At 35.9% G+C, this 20,444-nt stretch overlaps 1 protein-coding gene across 5 annotated transcripts in view; it reads right to left on the bottom strand.

The window, feature by feature from the left end:
• CLOCK (clock circadian regulator) overlaps window positions 1-20,444 on the bottom strand; it is a 64,629-nt gene that overhangs the window by 32,735 nt on the left and 11,450 nt on the right. For 4 of the 5 annotated variants that reach the window (XM_065633308.1, XM_065633313.1, XM_065633311.1 and 1 more), the window contains exons 3-5: window positions 17,589-17,676; window positions 3,450-3,567; window positions 1,384-1,474 (exon numbers count right to left, since the gene is read on the bottom strand). In XM_065633308.1, coding sequence (XP_065489380.1) covers window positions 1,384-1,430 — 47 coding nt within the window. In that variant the 5' untranslated portion in view covers window positions 1,431-1,474; window positions 3,450-3,567; window positions 17,589-17,676. The remainder of the gene's footprint in view (window positions 1-1,383; window positions 1,475-3,449; window positions 3,568-17,588; window positions 17,677-20,444) is intronic. The other variant, XM_065633310.1, reaches the window with a different exon arrangement.

The raw sequence follows: 20,444 nt of genomic DNA, 5'->3' as shown, positions 1-20,444 counted from the left end.
CTAATGTGAACTTACAACCCTATGCACTTAATTGAACACTACTTTATTTTCTTTTTCTATCTTCTTGATTATTTGCATTTCCTTACCCTTTTCAAAACATGAGAGGACAAATATAATTTATTTTTATTTATTGGCAACTTCTGTTACAAATACTGGAAATACTTATAAAAAAAGTGCATTTTTCTTGAATACTGAAGTATCGTTAATGGAAGAGTGCTGTTGAATATGCTATACTTCCTCCATGTATGTGATTTTATAAATATACAATTAATATAAACGTTAAACAGCATTCATTGTATTTGCTTCCTAACCAAGTTATCACAGAAATTTCCTTCAGCTGACAACAGTCCATGCACTGTTAAAGAGGTATAAAAATATCAAAATGAGAACATGTTTCCCTTTGAAGATGCCTCAGTATATTTCATACAACATCTTTGTTTCATTTTCTTTTGTTTTCAAAAATAAGACAAAACTGTCCTGTCTTCCAAAATTGCTGTATAATGGATTTCCACATTTTACTTCTCTGACTTCTGTCTACTTTCAGTCTATTTAGTGCTGTCCACACTGAGCTGTGTGTCAACCCATAATTTTTTCATCCTAATGTTTCCTTCCCTTAATGCAAGTAACTGTCATAAAACAATCATACATTACAATAAGCAATGATGTTAGGAAGTAATTATTTTGTACACTACTACATAAACATAAATCTTTTTAAAAGAATTTGTATATTCAAAAGGCTGAAGTTTCACTGAAATGCCACAAAACTACACTAAAATAATTGAGAACCCAGACAAGCATTTTAAAGTTTTACCCTTTGCTTTTACTGTTATTTATTTAGAATGGGTTTAACTTTCTGTAAATTCGATACAAGTTTCTTTTCCTGAAGTCTCGAAATATTAAGGAAGATTAAGGACAGATGTTCACCCAAGCTGCTAAGAAAGACCAGTTCAAGGAATCAGGTAGAAACCATGTCTCAGCTATTACTTTTCTGTTGAAATAGGTTAGCAGGTCACTTTACTATCATCTGCGGCATCGCTAATTGTTTAAATGTATTTGTTTTCCTTAATCAAATACTGAAGTACTCCAAAATAAACATTCAAATAACATTAAAAATCAACTCAAATTGCACAGATGCTGTTCCATGGCTGAAAACAGGTAATACATTTTAAGACTGATTCCAAATAATTAAAAAAAAAAATTTCAACTTACTACAAAACAACACATCTAACAACTATCAAAATAACTTTGCCAAAATAGCCAAAACCTCATTGGTCTTATCTTTTGCATACATTGAAATTCTCTGTACATTAATCATAAAAAAAGCTTATCAAAGAAAGCACTGAACAGTAATTCCCCCAAAACTCTTATTGTTTATTAACATACCTGTCTGCAATGGAGCTCATTTTATGGGTGCTTATGGTAAAAAACATAACATATCACACTTTAGTCTTGTGGTAGACATTTGTACGTTTGCCTGTAGAGAGAGAAGAGAGAAGAACGTGGAAATGTGACTCAGGGCAAACAAACATATTCTTCATTAGAGCACACTGAAGTTTTCATTTGCTCTATAAGCTGCTCTTAATCTTCCCCTCTCTTCCAACCTGCTGCTCTGCCCTCCTACCTTCTCTAATACAGTCTGTATTACCATCAAAACCTGGACTTCAGTATCTCATTTTACATGACAGAGAGTTCAGGAGAACTTTGTTTCATTAAATCACCATAAATAAGTCTGGACAAAACCAACACAAACCTTCTTCTGTCTTTGATTTCAGATATAGCTTTTCATTTTTATTTGAACGTTTACCTAAAAGACTCTCATAATTCTGAAGGTTGAACACATGAAAAATACACTCCTCAGTAGTAATACATTCTATATAGAAATTGTGCGAACAGAAACCATTTGAGATATAGTATTTTACAGCTATTATTTCTTTCTTTCTATATTTTTATTGAGCACATTGTTATAATAGACTTGTGAAATAATGACAATAAGATACCTATTAGAATGTGATCTCTATACTCTGAGAAATTTATTAGTTAACCTGGCCATTTCTTAAAGCAGTCATTTATTCACTAAAAAGATTCAGTAGGAAGTTGTTGGTTGGTTTTTTTTTTTTTCAAGTGTACATATGATTTTGAATAAGGAATGTGAATGAAATATTTATAGTGGGAGAAGGCATATAAAATTAAAGTAAGTATTTAATTCAACAAGTACCTACTTTTAGGTGCCAAAAAATTACCTGACTGTATGGAAAAGCTGAAATGTTTATGAAAACATAAAACAATTCAATTAAACCTTTCTCCTTGACATAGAAAAGTCAGATGTCAGAAGCTGCTCAAAGGGAGCAGCAGGACTGTAACACTGTCAGCAATTAAGGAACAAGTGCATGTAGCAGGGGGTTTGATATGAGCTGAAGTTGCAGATCTTTGGGAATTTTTAGTATGTTATAAACTTAATAGTAAAAAGGCATTGCGTTTATTTCAAATGAGGTGGATTTAGTCACTCTAGTGACTCATAGTTTCTGAGAATTAAGGATTTGTTTGTTTCTGAAAGCGTCAAATCCAGTGGAACTTGCAGTGTTAATACCACAAGAAATATGGCAGCTGCAACTCCATGATCCAGACAGTCTGCAAAATGTTCCAGGAAAATGGCATCCCAGCTGTTGAATAGAAGGGGAAACTGAGGAAGAAAGCTCAGCAGTAAAAGGAAACTACCATCACTGGCATGGAATTAGGTTTAAAACCAAGACACCAATTAGAAACTCCTTTTCATTTAGCTTACATAGTATGCATTAATTATGTTTTTAGCCCTGTCTTAATTTTTAAATTAATCTGCTACCCAACATTATGGGGATCAAGAGTAACATGAATTTCTGTAGGACAAATGATATATTGTTCCATTAATGTGCAAAAGAAAAATACATGTACACCTGAATATGAAAAACTTTCGCCTGTGACACAACTCCCATCTTCATTACAGAGAATCAGAATTTAAGAGTCAGTATTTTCACTTTAACAAAGCCCTCAATTTCTAGAATTCAACAAAATCACTCACTTGTTACAGTATACAGGTCCTACATCAGGACTAGCAACTTAGATTGGGTATTCACGACAAATAGTTAAAAGAACTTGAAGACTACAGGCAATGCACCTGTAGTGCATTTGTTTCTCCCTCTTCAAGGTCCGACCTTTCTGTCTTTGCCTCCAGATTTGCAATACCTCGAGCATTCTCAGCACTTCTATATGCCACTGGGAAAGACTGCAGAGATGATTCCAATGAGACCAGTTCAACACAAACACTACAGAACTCAAGGACTACATCTATTTCTAAGAATCAAATTCAGTCATGTTCTGGAGAAAAAAAAAAAGACAGTACTTAACACTGCTACTCAGCCCTTCAGTGTTTATGACTGAAAGCCATAGGAACCTTAATAATTATACAGCTTTACCTTTTACACTTTGGGACTTGTTAAAAGTGTGAGGTTTAGTGACTGAACCTGGTTCCTTTGAAGAACAACGTGGAGAGTCAGATGTATCCTCTTCTGCGGAAAAGCATTAAATTCTGAACTGTAAATGAAATTTAAAAGGAGAATTTTATAATCAAGGAGGTTTTAAATTATCACTTATTTTATATATACATATAAGAGAAGTAATCATTTCAACAAGAGTAATTTATAAATGCAATATTCTGCTTACTAAAAATATCCCAAGTATTTCACTATCTGAATTCACCTTGCTTTAAAGCTCTTCTTGATAAAATAGCTGTTCTGAAACAATTTCATCTCTGCTTTAAGCCATCATTTTATGCTGATCTTTAATCTTGATGTCATTTTTACTTTTGAATTCAGTATCTCCCACACCATCTTCACTTCCACTTGCTACCTTCAAAGTATGTGTTTGTACCATTATTTCAACACCTCTTCTGCTGAAACACTTACCTGGGCCTCCACTGGCTTTCTCAGTTATGTCTTTTCCTCTCCCAGTTGCTAAAATTGCCACTCTCAGGACTCCAGAATGTGTAGAATGCTGCTGCTGGCAACTAGCAAAGTTGCCCAGCTGCATTACTGCTGGCAACTAGCAAAGTTGCCCAGCTGCATTACTGCTGCTCCCTCAGACACAGCCATTAACTCCTCCTTTCAAAACCCACTTCAGAAACACTTCCAAGAATGTGTTCCAAACCTACCTCACAAATGCACTTTTTCCCATAAAAAAGCTTGGCACCAGTATAAGTGATCACCAACTTCCAGTCTCTTTATACTGCTACTTTTCATTTATACAGTTTCCATGCTTGAGCATGCTATCTTCTACATTTTTAAGTTACATGAAACCAGTTTTTTCTCCCATCTTTATCCTGCTTCTCTCTGTCTTGCTTGCTGCTTTTAAAATAAAATGTATTCACTATAAAATCTACTTGTACCACTTCAGAAAAATTTTGTTTGAAAGCATATTAAATTCTGAAAAGGAGGCTGGGAGTTAAAAACTAAGCTTATGCTACTCTTAAATTCATTAAAAGATTTTAAGGAAAACACTAGAAATACTTCTTATTTGATTAGAAAAGTTAAGTTTCCCCTTCCCTTGCACCTCACAGAGGTTCTTAAGTGGTTAAAATATAGATGCAAATATTAGCATAGGAAATCAAAGCACAGCAGAACAATCTGCCAACAGAAGAAAAACAATTACAGCGCGATTCAATGAAGCCACTTGTTCTTTTCTGGCCAAATAACCTGCTGGCCCATTGACCTACTTTTTTAGGTGCTTACAGCCTCCTCTCCTGTTCTGTTTTGTTCCATCTGACAAGCACAAATGCTAATAGTGACAAAGACTCCCATGGAAGTCTGGATTACAGAGGCTGCAACATGAAACCTGTGTTTTTAAACTGCTTGGAGTGGAACAACTCTGCCAACTCTCACCCAGCTCCTAACAGAGCTCTAACAAGGAAAATGTTAGAGCTCATCTCTGCAATACGTAGAAGTGTATTTTTTTTTTAAATCGCAACCAAACACTTGAGACAAACACCACAGGAGTTAAGTGCAGAACCAGTTTTTCAAGGCTATTTCAAAAAGCGATTTTAAGATGAGGAGAAAGGAATGTTTATGTCATAAATGAACACAAGCAAGCTCAAACCAGACCAAAAAGAAAGCTAATCACAGTGGAAAAGCTTTTGTAACCCAAACCACACAGATCTTTAACTCAGTAGAGCTGGCATGCGGGTGAAAGCCAACAGAAAGGTTAAGATGCCCACACGCCAGCATTGTCAGCCACAAGTGTTCAAAGGTCATGGGTCTATCTCCACAATTCACGAGGGTTTTTTAAATACAATTAATTAGTGTATTTGTCTCTAGATACTATGTCTTTTGCACACATCCAGTGCATGTTTTCAAATTTTTCTGCAACAAACGCGGCAAGAAACTTACTATCTTTAAGAAAGCCAAGTCCTCAATCAAAAACCTTAGCTGCTGCCATGGATATACAAACTCATAATACACAACATTGCCCAATCTGTAGCAAAATCACAAAAACTAGCAACACTGCAACTTCTGCACTACGCAGACTTATCACTCATGGAGAGACAGTAAGTTATTGGGTGCCAAGTTATTGCTTGGCCAAAGAAACAAGGTTCTGAATAAGTCATAGTGTAGAAAGCCACAATCAAATCTAAGGTAATAACAAAAGGTTCACATTATCTGATAAAACGTTCTGTGTGTTAGACTGAAGGAATTTCAGTAACTTCAATCCAGTTTTATTGTCAATACTGGTGTGCACGTAGGTGATATTAAAACTTAGAAATAAATTCAAAGATTGAACAAACTGTGACATTACACTACAGTCTTGCTCATGGCAGATGTACTGTCAGGACTGGACTGAAAAATGGATGGGACAATAGTCAATGCATTGCTTGTCCTTTATTTTTTGTATAGCCAGTGACTCAAACTCTTATGTCTCCAGCTCTGCACCTTAATGGTAACATTGTTAAATATTTCTGAGGAAGAATCAGTATTGCTCTTATATTGTAAAAATGATTTTTATATAAATGTCTTGATTTCATAAGCAATATTTTCATGACTTTACAAATTACAACCAACCCTCAGACAATTAATGCGAGATCTCATGTATTATTAAGTCAAATAATTTCACTCAGGAAAGATTACAGGAAGAATATAGGAAACAATACAGTTTTCCAACACTACAGGTTTTTCAAACAGAAAGAGATTAACTTCCGTAATACAACCTGATCTCTGTGACATAATCCTATTTTGCCAGGGGAACAAACTAGTTATTATAATCACCGACGATTAGCTTTAGAGAAGATCTTGTTTGAAGAATCGAACTCAGAGCACGCCAGTCTGCGCTTCCACGGCACCTGATGCCCCAGCAGAGCTCTGCCACTAGTTTCGTGCCAGGGCAAGCAAGCCAAGGAGCAGAAAAGTCACACTGTGAGCAAACACCTGAGCCAGAACCTGACTCCCAATGTGTGCACAGCACCAGAAGCTGTGTTCGCATTGTACAGATTCTGAGGATAATTATAAACATTCTTGATACTCCTTTCCAGGAACAAGGAAACATTTGCTTCTGATAACTTGGAATATGAACTTCTAGGGTTTTACTCTACTGGGACATACCACCTTAATGGCCAAGCAGAGATCCATCCATTAGGCTCATGACCTGAACAGTGCATCACTATCACTCATGTTTTCCATTTTGCTCTTTGTTTCATAGGTTTACCTGCAGCCCAACCATTTTTTTTTCTTCAGCTTTTTCTTTATTGGAGGTGAGGTAGAAGAGAGAGCAGGAATAATTTACTTTGGTTTAGTTTTTCTCTAATAACCATAGACTTCTGTAGAAAGCAAGAAATCTTTAGACAGGTAAACCATAACCTGCTTTCTAATCAGATATACATTTGGTCTAACAGAACAAGCTAGCAGGTTTCAGGATACTTGCTCCTTTGCTTGCAACAGTATACACACCAACAGAATGCAAATTAGGCTAAGGACTGATTGACTTACTCACTCACCAAAGGCCATCTGTTAAAATACTATGTTTTTAAAACTGACAAATGTCTCTTTCATTTTCTACCTCAAAAAAAAAAAAAAAAAGGCAAAACAAACAAAATTATCAGAAGATTGGGCTGAAAGGAATTCTAAGAAATGCCATCCAAACTTCGCAGCTGAAAAGGTTATTCTAACACCTGGGAATAGTGATATATTACAACCCCTTCTCTACTGTGTCAATAAACCAACAGCAATCTTGATCTGTACTCATACAGAAGAGCTGACACACCCCAGAAATATCGTTTTCTGTAGCTGAACACTCTATAACCACAGGTATACACCCCCATCTGCTTCACAAGAAAACAGAGTAGGAGAGGGCTGCTTCCAGCAGACATCCACACAACTTGATCTCAAATGGCCTTTTAACAGGAAAATTTGTGAGTGAAATTGAGAGGGATGGTGGGCAGGGGTGTTTCCTCTAACCATGAGCTAGAGAGACGGAAATTGCAAACTGCATTCAGTCCCAAGTTCTTAGATACAGTTTGTCACACAATTCTCTCCTGCATTCTTCACGTATTAGTCTGTCCCACCATCAGGAGAGAACTGTGCACTGTAACTTGGGATTGAATGTGGTTTGCAATTTCCATCTCTCTAGCTCATGGTTAGAGGAAACACCCCTGCCAACCACCCATCTGTTCCAGATCATCTGGGCTCATCCCTGCTCAACCAGCTGTTCTACTGCCACTCTTCTCTAGAGTCTGCAACTCCTTCCCCTTCCTCACCATAGAGATGGGCCCACAGCGCACTCCACAGTACAGTCTAGTCCTCTAATCTTGGTTCAAACTGCGGTGAAGATATGTGCAAGAAAGCTGTAAGAACCCTCAGACTCTTTGGCTGGGCTATGTTGAAGCCTAGCCCATGCCTGGCTACGTAACCCACTGATGCGGCTTCTGACTTGCTGATTTGACTTCTCAACTTGTCCTCACATCTGCCTCCTTGCCAGAACGTGCTGGTGATGTAGGCTCTTGCTGGAGCCCCGCTGCCCTGCCCTGGGAGCAGCTGATCCTCCACTCCCTGGGAGGGACTGGGGAAGCGCTCAGCACGTCACTGGCCTTCTAACAAAACTGGTCCTCAGCAGTGGGGTGCTGAAGCACTCCCCAGTCTGTTTTCCCCCTTCAACCCTTTCCAGGCTTTCTATGTTATCCTTGCCTTCTAGCACTCAAATTAACCAAACTAACTACATCTGGAGATACCTGAGGTGCTATTTATGTGCTCCCTTCAAGTTATTAACAAAGATATTAAAAGAAAGTTATAATACTGATTTTCAGAGTTTGTCAGTGAACATGCTCCCTGCCTCCGAAAAGCATAAAGGATAATCAAAAAGTAGTACAAACCTAACTAAGTTCAGGATAAAAATTTGAAAGGTAGCGTTTAATGACCTGGCCATCAGAAACAATTGCTATTACCCTGTATTCTCATTTAAGGTATTTTCTCAGTCCTTTGTATTCACAGTTCCCTACTGGAGATTCCCTTCAACAACAAAGCCGTTAAGTGTGGCAGAAATAATGCTTATAAATCCTGTGCAACTAGTCTGTACAAGAGTACACGATCGACTACATGACACATTATTTATAAAGCTTCACCCTGTTTCTTGCCACCCTTCCATCGCTTTCACTGGAGTAGAGCAGCCCTTCAGCTCTGGCCACACACTGAAGCGGATTTGTGAAATGATGTGTCTAAAATAACCCACATATCACACAGTTTTAAATACAAACTTTATTATGTTGTTCTTTTTAAAAAGTGGGGCTTCGTGTACCTTTGAAATTGGCATAGCTGAGCAACAGTACTCCTCTACAAAGAAGAGCAGGTTAGACTTAAGTGGATGCATTGTATTTGCACATCTAAAACACAATTTAGCTCATCGTCAGGCCTCACTGAAAAATACACCTACTGCCTCCTGAAGCAGTGCTGAACAAAAAACCAGTACTTCACAACATGAGTTTTAATCAAGAGAAGCTAACCTGTCAATGTTACAATTCAAAGCAGAAAATCTTCACGTCTCTGTAAATCTCCATTTCCCTTAATGGGATTCTAGGCAGAAATAACCTGAAGCCAGCCAGCTCAAGCACAGATTCTAAATTAATGTCCACTGTGCTGTGGAAAAAAAGCTGTAAATTGTGTAAAATCTGGAGATTCTGCTATTTGCTCCAACAAGAGGAATCTAAACTTGGTATATTTTACAATAAACAGATAAAATCCCAGCTCCCTTCTTCCAGGTTCTTACATGAAACTGAGAGGGCAGGCAATTGACAGGGTTTTTTTCTGAAGATCAAAAGGGGAAAAAATACCACACACATGCTCAAAAGTTTTAATTCCCACTGAATATCATTAATTATCCCAGAAAATTATCTGCTACATACAAAATAATGATTTTCTACAGCAAAAAAGTTACCAGCCAAAAAAAAAAAAAATTCTTCACTGGATAACTTCTCAGTATCAACAGAAATTTAAGGAAAAAACTTCGAAATATGGTACCAAGATGCCTATCCTGGAGTTAACACCACTTTGAAATGATTCATTCAATTACAAATGTGCATATTTATGAAACAGAGCATTAGCCATTTTAAATGTTTTGTATCAGATAGACATCAGTTTAAACAACCATTTTTCTAATATGGTTCATCACATTTTCCTCAGAGGATAAATAATACCAAGCATACTAATAAATCTTACTAAAGAGAAAAACGTAAATACTATTCCTAAACTGAAAAATATAGATGAAAGTTCACCAAGTAACGAGACAGATCAAAGAGTTAAACATTGTTTTTCATATACCTTTATAACAAGAGGGAAGAATGTCTAGATATAGAAAGTAAACTAACTTTTGAAAGCTGTCCTGGAGAAAATTTATTACCAAATTCAGCAGACTAATTATTACACATTCAAAGCACAACACCACCAAGTAAATTCTCCTTCCATTCCATACAAAATTTCTACTTGGTGTTGACATAAACTTCTGTTGAAATTTAGAAAATGAGACATTACAATTATTATTACTGCAACAAACACACACACTCAGCTCTCCACTACCATTAGTTGGGCAGAAAAACATGAACCTACATGTTAGGTGAGCACCTCAACTGCCAGACTTTTAGTGCGCGTGTGTGTGTTGCAAGGTGGGAAATGTGGCTAAAAAGTAGGTTTTGAAATTCACATAAATGAATCTTTCCAAAATTCTATCCTAGACCAGAAAAATCTACCTAATGAAGATTTATTAGTTTTTATATTCAAATGAACACTTACACTTTTTACATATCTCACTCTTGCATTCTAATATCTTCAGCAATTCAAGAAGCCAAGAGATGGCCAAGAGGGTCTGTAAGAAGTTATGGAAGTTATTTCTGCACCCAATGCCTTTATAGTCTATTTAGGAGAAATTTTAAGGATATAGCTATGAGCCTTAATATAGTTTTGCTTGATTTATAATCTACTTCACCTTTTAAGACACAACCAACTATTTCATATCAACAACTTATTCCTTTACAATGCCATTATCTAGCACATCCAGAACCATCTTACCGCTTCTCAGTTAGGCACACATTAAAAAGGAATGCAGGGGGCAGAGGGGAAACAGCATGCCATGCGAGACAACTCCATGAAACGAACTCGAGGTTTTTTGTGGGTTTTTTTTGGGGGGACGGTTGTGTGTTTTGGGTTTTTTTAAACAGGAAACCAAAACTTATTCCTAACTGATGGATGAGGTGATCACTTAGGTTGTGGGAGAAACAAAGTACTTTCTCTGAATCAGTCCACAGGTGAAGAACTACCACATGTAAGGTAGCAAGACATATAGATAGACCATGCAGGTAACTACACGGCTACAGATACTAGGCATTTCACAGCCTAACAGTTATTTATATTTGTAAGCACTTTTACCAAACTCCTTGGTAAAGCTGAAACTTTTCATAATGTTAGCGTTTGATCACTACTTTGCTCACTCATTTCCAAACCAATATTAAATTCCCTCTCTTCTGCTAGCATTAGTATCCATGATCACACAGCCAACACAGCCTAAAACTGGTCCAGCCTAGAACTAACCCAAATATTGTTTCATTTAGCTAAATCAACTATATCTGTTACACCACATGGCTGCTCAAAAACTGTGTTGGCACAGGGGAAGGGAAACAGTGAATCACCAGGTTAGACATCTTTTGGCAACAATGCCATTTCATGCTGACCTGCACCATGTGTTAAATTACAGCCAGAAAACAAAATCAGGAAAAATGAGATTCAAATTTGTGCTCAAAGAAATGAGTGTTGTAGCTACTACTTGAGAAGTCTGCTTCGTATTTAAATGAAAAATCTGTACTCTCCCATGCACTGCTGCATCTCATGTGACAACCTGTGACAAATGAAATTGCTGGACAGAATGAGGTTTGTTTATATACAGTGATCCAGACTCATGGATCAGCTTCGGGGTATGAAAACAAATCCAGAATTCAGCCTTAAAGTCAATGGGAAACTCAAGCAAAATGTAAAACACAGGAGTATATATACCTGACATGTTGCTAAGTAGTTATCAACCTCTCTATCAAACAACATATTAATTAGCATGAACTGTGACTGTTTTAAGATGATCCTCAGCACAGATACTCATACAAGGGTATTCATCTAAATGAATAATATGAAACTAAGAAAAATGAATGGAAGAATTCTTTATTTCAACAGCAGCTAATTGTAACTCTTAGAATTGTACAAATGTACCAAATGGACATATATAAAAAAAGATTAAGACAGTTGCTAACAGCAACGACCAAGAACAAGTGACAGGTGTTTCAGGAAGCTAATATTTAACCTGAAACTTAATTATCTGTCTCATGCAGAAATGCAAACATGTAAGTAAAACACTTTAAAAATATTTAGTGATAGGCATCTTTTTTTTCAAGTTGATTGCACAATCCTCTATTTGTACAGCTGTGGAAGTGATTCTGATGCTTAGATTTCCCAGTGCGGGTGACTCACGCTCAGCTAAATTATTCTGTAAAGCTTTTGTGAAGAGTAGACTGTTTGACTGCCTGAAGAACAGAGTAGGCAGTGCACTTCACTAGAGAGTGTCTTCATAAAGCAAGAAGTGAGACTTCACATTCCCATTTCCATACAATGAGAGAGTAGGAACATTTTAAGCACTAACACTGAAGCACAGTCCAAGTCAAAAATTACCAAATGAGCAGCTCCTCCTTCCCACCTCCCCCCACTCCTTTCCCCTGGAAGTCCTGCACATCATCCCAGAAAGTGATTAAAAAAAAAAAAAAAAAAAACAACAACAACGAACTAGTAGAAAAACAGAATAAAACAAAATAAGGGAAACACTAGGGGATGCTAACTTCAGTGCATTCAAAAAAATGTTGTGGCAAAATACACTTCTGTATTAGCATGCTTATGTTCATAAGAGCAACAAGATTTAACAGAAGTAAAGACTGACTTTCCTAAAATTCTGGTGTCTGCTAGTGGATCCTTCAGTTTTTCCCTCAATACAAATACCTGTTATAGAAACGGCAAGTTTATACATTAAACAAAACTTCAATACTACAGTTACGGAATTCTAAATCCCTGCATTACACTACTCCTTAATTTCATTAAACAAAATACTAGTTACTCTTTTGTCAGAATTTTCAATATAACAATCCAGGTTCAACTGGAATTACAGTGATTGCAAAACCTGAGATACAGGACAAGTCCTTCATATCATATAGGCAAGAAATGCCTTAACAGAAAAGACGGAAAAAAATAATAATAAAAAAAAAAGTTTTACAGTTGGTATGGAGAAGAAATAGCTAAACTGTTATCTTGGCTAAAGAAACAGACAAAGCCAAAGCAGAAAGACTTTACTTTTCTTGTCCCTGGAACTATTTGCAAAACGCCTTGTAACCACTTCGGAGATAGATGCTAGGTATTCTTCCACCACCCCACTATAAGCAAGAATCAAAAGGAAATGGAACATCAGCCAACATTTAGTCAATAATTGGACTTGCTCAGGCAGGAAAGATGATGCATCTTTTTAACAAAAGGAATTGTGCTGCATGAGCTAAGCAGAAACAGCAATGCAGCACTAGAAAAAAGCATATAAACTCTAAATTTATTTTACTGTAACCATTCTGCACATATATTCTTATATATATGGAAATAAAAAATAAAATCTTTACTTAAGTATTCAACTAGTAGAGCATTGAACACAACTTCATTTCTGAATGTTCAAAGGAAAATTATAGTTTGAAGTAACACTGTAACATTTAGCCACCTCTTTTTTAGCATTCTGTGTTTCTAAAATGTTATCAATTTATGTAGATATCAAATGTGCTCAAATTCTTTCTTCATTCTCCTGAGCAGCAGCAGTGTGCATTCCTCCTTTGTGCTTTGCTACTGACATGAACAGAAGCTTTCAGAGCTTGTGCTGACTAAGCAAGTCCAGAAAACCTACTGAATTCACCTTCTGAGGGTCACCAGAGAAGCAGCGAAACACCATTAACAAATTCCTTCTTCCCCTAGGTCAGTGTGATCTTAAAAATGTTGGGCCCAGACAATCTAATTGTAAATTTAGTTGATTCATTATGATTACAATATTACTCTTCAAGCATTTGGAATTTTTTTTAATGAAAGCTTTTGGGACCTTGTAGACTAATTCACCACTCATAGAAAAATTTCTGTCAATTATTTCCCATTCCCTCAGCTGTTTCAAAAGTATTTAAGATCATGATACTAATTGAAAGACAAAACATAACTGAGGAATTTCTAAGCCAATCTTTTTTAAGCATTGTTGCTACCATATTTGAGATAAGAATTTTTAAGATTAGGTATGGGGAAAAAGAAGGTCACAGATTCAGCTCCTTTTCTTACTTTTGGAAATTCAGATTCTGTCCTGATATTTCCTTATAAACTTTTAAAAGTTTCAAATGAGACCTCGAAGTTATTTGAGAACTATTAGTCCCTTTTACCATCTACAATACTCAACACATAATCATATCAGCTGCTTAGGACCATACTACATTTGCATGACTTCAAACTCTTTTCCTCAGCTTTTTTCTTTTTCTCTTTTACGACTTTTCTTTCATAGCTTCAAAGCTTTTCTTTCAAAGCTTTTCTTTCATAGAATGATCAGACCACACTATTTCTATCTACCAAACCACATGTCTCGGTATGCTTACTTCTTGCCCCTCAAAGCCTTCTCTGCACTCTCAGGTTCTTAACACCTCCCAAATTAGTATCACCGTATTTTATTTGCAAACATTTAGAACCTTCCTTTCCAGGTCATTACTGAAGATGCTAAAATTAGCACTGCTTAAAAGACTGCCATCTCAACTAGCAAGTAGGATCTAGTTAAAAATAAAGTTGCACTAGATGTATTTCTTTACACAATATTTTAAATCAAAGCAAATGTGGTAATCCACCCCATATGGGCTCTTTTCCCACTTCATTAACAGAACCTAATTTAGATCATCCAGCACTGAAGCCCTGAAAAGAAACATTAAGAAAATATTTATAAAAGCATTATAGCCAGTTCAATTTTCAATTAAAATAACAGTTATCAAAAAGTGAAACTATAATGAGGTTTTATGTTAAATGGCAATTCTCTTGTGCTCAGAACATTGTGAATATGGTTTCAATAATGCAGGATCTTGCTAGTAGCCTATTTAGCACTCATATTGAGGAATGGGATGCCAAAAGCTACCAATATTCACAGGAAATCCTGAAACTAATACAAATTACACGGTAAGGCCACATGCTAACAGGGTAACTGAAAACAGCTGTATTGTATTTAAGCATGTACTAAGGTTTGAAACACTAAAAAAATATGCAAATTGAGTGAGAATTAAATATACACTTCAACATAACAGTGCAATATTCATAAGGCAATATTACTTAAAATAATGAGGACTATTCATAATTTGCTGTCTTACAATCCTCATGTTTGACTCGAAACATTTTTATTCATTTTAAATTGAGGCTTGTACCTGTCTCAATGAAGCCTCCTCCCAAAGCTGCTATATGAAGTAGCTGAGTACTAAATTTTGATTTTTACTTAATGCATTGGGTTTTTTGCTAGCTAAAGTGCTACATACACATATAGCAGTAATAATTACTCTTTTCAAAAGGATTACACAAACTGAATGGAGAGATGCTTAAGCCTATGAGAATAAAACACGCAAACTTTTATAGTACATTTATGCTAGTTACAACATGAGGGAATAGACTGAATAAAATAAGTAACACTGCAAATAACTCAGTTTGAAAAAAATCATTTGCTTTAATGAAAAAGCAAAGTTATCCAAAATGCTGCTGATACTTGCGCTACTACAACCTTAGATTTTTTTTCATGATTATATGAAAGGGTTGTTGTTTTAAATGTCCCTATCAATATAAATCTTAATTGAATATTGGAAATTTTCTGGAAAAAAGGCTGAAAGCTAAGGCCTAGATTCTGCAAAGATCTAATAAACAAGAAATGTAAGTGAGTTTATAATCATTGGCTTAGGCATGCAGGATATTAAACTAGTAGTAAGTGTGCAAAATTCTTGGGAAGCTCTGAACTAAAAATTACATGGTGCAGATGGGGAAAACTCTTACAACTGTTGCTTCAAGATAAAATGAGTTAACATTGGCTGCTAAATATTGCTTGTATTTTAAAACCCTTAACAACTGCCATCTACAACCTCACATTGAGGAATTCAGTCCAGGTGAAAAAAAGAAATGATCTGTCTTTATTCATGACAGCTCAATGCACAGAAGAATCACAGTAACTGCAAAAACCTGTGAAGACCACCTCTTTTTCATTTATTGTCTTGCTCCTATTTAATCACTACAATAAAACACTGGACTTGGTTTTTTTTCAGTGCAGATGAGCAGCTCAAGCAGAACACGTAGGGTGGGAAGTATACACATTTTAGAATTCTGTATAAAAAATGAAATGAAAGAAATCAGAAGATGCCTATTTTTAACGATTTAAGAAAATAAACAGGGAATAAAAACAGACTAAACAATCAAAATTTCAGAAGGCAAGTATGACTTAGGCACTTGATCCACTGTGACTTGTATTTATCTGTTTCCTTGACAGTTTGTATGAACACGAGTTGACAAGAACATTCATGGCACTTTGAAAGTTGTAAATATCAGCACTGAAACTTATAACTGGATTTGTGGAATAGATACAGATCACAGATGTTCATTGCCCTCATCTACTGACCTATAAGCAAAGTGAACAATTTTGGCTATTTCTCCATTACCAAGTAATCTGGAGCGGCAGAAATGGATCAGTAGATAAAGCAGCTGGTGCTGACACTCCTGTGCTAGCTGTTCAAGAGGATTTGTTTTGGATTAGATTTCACTTGGTCTCCAGAAGCAAACATCACCATCACACAGGCCATTCAAAGTTTTCCAGGGATTTAATAACTGATTAAGACCTGCATGACCCTAGTAGAGACAGAAGAGCACTTGAAACCTGCAGCAAAACTTAGAAACTAGTTTTCTGGGTAAGCAATGTAGTTCAAACCCTGAGCAAGTTTGTGATAAGGGGAGATAATTGAGAGATTTTCTCCAAAATAGTCTAAATGATCCAAATCGCAATGGCAAATCACTGGAATGGTATCCTACCTTTCCAAACCAGACTAAACGAAGCAGGTGTGTCATCTCACAAAACACAATGCCACAATTAATACCAAAAAAAAAAAAATAAAGGGGGGGGGGTGGAGATCATAGTACATGGCAACCTACCGTCTACCGCAAAAATAATTTACGTCCCCTGTTTCAGAATTCGGCACTATCACTTTGGCTTCATTTTGCTTTGCTTCATTTCTTCGCTCCGCCTTTTATGTCTTTTTTTTTCTTTTAGATATTTTCCTTCTTTTCTTGTTTCTCCCTTATTTCTTTCAGATTTTTTCTCATTTATTTATTTATTTCATCCTATAATCTGTGTTATTAAACACAGCAAGAGAAACTAAAGATTCTGGCATCTCCGAGCTTTCAGACAGAGCTGTCAGTGTTGTTTTTCTCCTCAGAAATTCACACAGTGTAGACTGACACAGGCAGTGATTTAACTTGCCCTAACTCAGACAAAATTTAAAAGGGCTAAAGATGAACATGTGTTTGCTTCAATCATTCAAATTGATCTCTAAATCCAGTGCTAAGGAACTATGTGAATTAAGAAAAAGTAGATTAATGATACAAGAATATCAGTCTACTATAAGACTGAAATTGGCCTGGTTCTAAATATCATCTCAGAGAACAGCCACAGGAACACCATGACAGAAATGCTAAGGGAAACAATGAAGCAACTTATGTTATGGAAAACTTAATTACAGAAATACTAGATAAAAATATATTTGGCTTATACACAGCTTTTTACCTTAGGAGTAAAGCCAGGAATATATTGCTTAATCTTTGCCTTTTTTTTTTGTCTTTCTGAGCTAATGTCATTTGTTTATATAATAATTTAATCTTCTAGATTTTAGGTTAAATGCCAGTTTCTCTTAGTGTTCTAAGTTTAAACAGGATTTTGTCACACACGATTAACTCATTAGTTACCTAGAATAATTAAAAGAGACTCACCTAGTTTCAATGACATTCAATATACAGCATCCAAGTAATTTTGCAGAAGACTTTTGTAAATGAAAAAATGGGCTTCACTCTGCATTTGCTAAAATTTAGATAAAAAGAAAATCAGATCTCTTTGAAGCAATTCCTAAAGAAACATTGTCTTTTAGGAAAAACAAAAATCCATGAAACAACACTACACAAATTGTCACATATACATAAATTGAAAATTTTAAGTATAATGAGAATCCTTTTCATTTCAGAAGCTTCCTTCTGTGTGGACCTGGGCTTCAAAACAAAACCCAGAATTTAATAACAAAAATTCAGTTAGCAGAAATTTCGATCAACATTCAATATAACTTATTCCACTGAGTTTTTTAAAACTTATTAAGCAATTACAGAATTTTAATACAAATTCAGTACTACATTTTTAATCCATAAAAATCTAAGCAGCAATAAATAATTCCATTTACTCCTATACTGAACACAAACTCCGTCTTCCTGTGACTCATGAACACCAGACACTCCTGGGTCACTTCAACACAAAAAAAAAAATTTGAAAAGAAGGTTCAGTGCAGTCCTATACTAAACAAAAGGGAAATGTGGGAACATTAAAATAATCCTCCACGCTTTACATTCTAGTTTCAGCAAAAGAAAGTGGAACTAGCAATCTCCAACCTGTCTTGTAAATCTGTCTCCATTTGTTTTATAATTTGAGTCTTTAGACAAACAAGGTGGTCAACAACACTACTTTATTTCAGTAATTTAAGTCAACTCCTCTGATCCAAATGTAAAATCTCTTAGCTTGCTCAGAAACACTCTCTCTTTTTCCTTTATATCTCAGGAACCAAGAGACCATTTTCAGATCATTAGCTCTCTATACCTTACTAAACAAATTTTGATTTAATGAGTTGCAGTTTTTCTTCAATGTGATAGGCAGAACAGCCCAAACAATTACAACCAAGATAACTAACTGCCCTACAATACTACATTTTTCATTCCTTGCGGGTGGGCTCTGATGGTGCTGCTGCTACTCCTTATTCATTGCCCTTCCACAGCAGGTCTGTAAGTACAAATCTGAATAAGACAGTGCTTTGACTTCATTGTTGTCCTGAGTAAATGTGGTTTTGCACAAGCAGTTACATGGCCACATTTCCAGAGAAGCACAGAGGCACTACTGCAAGCATTCATACATGCACGCAAGTCAGTGAGAAAGAGTACAAAAACTTTCAAAACTCTCTTCTATTTCTACAAATTAGTGTCAAAAGTATTTTCTCTCTATCTAGTTACTTGCTTTTCATGCCTCTATGAAAAACTTTAAGAAAAAAATGTATAAAAATATATTTTTATATACGCAAACACAAAATTTCTGTAACTTAAGAATAGTTTTAAACTGAGGATTTTCAACATAAGTTTAAAAAATGGCCTGAGAAGAAATACAAGTAAAAGGACTACTGAAAATGTAAAGATGAAGGAAAATGGCCCATGAAGAGACAAGCAGTAAATAAAGCTGAAGTACACCCTGGAAGACATAAATTCTTAATAAAACAAAGCAGTCCTTATGGTCTTAAAAGGTTACTTGAAAAGTAACCCTAGATGCAAAGCACACGTAAGTTTTAAGGATGCTCAAAGATAAGTCTTTTGTAACTTTTAACCACACACAATATGCATTGTTCAAACCAATCTATTTTATAATACTATGATTTGTTCTGAACACAAAAGCAGCAATAAAGAAAAAAATGAAAGAATATAGAAAAGTTGAATCAAAAACGCACAACAGTTATGGAAATATACTACTGAAACAGCATTTGAAGGACAGCATCAACAGCAGATGGGGAGGTGCAGTACCTGACATTACACTGGAGTGGAGGAGATTAGGGCTGATTACCTCTCACAGTCCAGCTAGAACACGTCCAGTAGCTCTGTTTGGTTATGACTAAAAGGATTTGGAATATATCTATCTCATCTGATTTGCACAGATGAAATGGATTTATTAATAGCTACATCACTGAACTGGTACAAACCATATTTTCAGAAATCTATTGTGCTGCCTAATGTAAGAGTTTGGGATGGCATGAAAAAAAAAGTCTGATACTGGAGCATAACAGTTTAAGTTTTCTCCTAAAATCTAAAGTACTTGTTCTAATATATGCAGGTGCTTTATTTTTCCAGCAGTAAGATTTTCATTGCATTTTGAATCAAAAAACCAGTACGCTCCTCCCCCTCACCTCTTTCTCAGACACAGGCTGACCTTTGGTAAACTTTTAGCTGAAGCAGATATATAACACGAAGAATTTCTGCTCAACAATTTAAGTCTTGCTAAATTATAAACAACTAAAAGCAGAGTGACAGAACAGAAAGTGTTAAGCATCATTAACTACAAGCACTGCTAATTGTAACTCCATTCACTTTCCTTCGTGCATGACCAAAAATCTTCAGTGCATGATAAGCCATTAGGAATATAGGAAGGTTTTCTGCCAGCAAGACAAAATAATCCAGTCGCAGCAAGATTGGCACACTGTCTGAATAAATCAGTTTCCTGGGGGTTTTTTGACCCAGTCAAAAAACAATGGAACATCTTAAAAAGTTTAACAATATCTACTTACAAAGAAAAAGCATATAAACACATATGCGAAGGCTACAGGGGGCCATGGCCACTATCCTCATGATACATTGAATCAAAACCCCTTTGTGACTCGTAAAACAAACCTTAAGCAAACTTCTCTGTTTGTCGTGTGCTTCTCTTTGCATGACTATGCATGTACAAAACAATGAAGTAACCTTACTGCAAGGTAAGACATGAACAAATCTTGCAAAGATGAAAATCTGCACCTTCTGGCCCATCTTCAGCTGGATAGTAGAGTGCCATCA

This window comes from Caloenas nicobarica, chromosome 4 (genome assembly GCF_036013445.1).
Source record: "Caloenas nicobarica isolate bCalNic1 chromosome 4, bCalNic1.hap1, whole genome shotgun sequence".
Classification (NCBI taxonomy): Eukaryota; Metazoa; Chordata; class Aves; order Columbiformes; family Columbidae; genus Caloenas; species Caloenas nicobarica.
The sequence above is the reverse complement of the archived record's forward strand: the minus strand, read 5'-3'. Positions and strand labels throughout refer to the sequence as shown.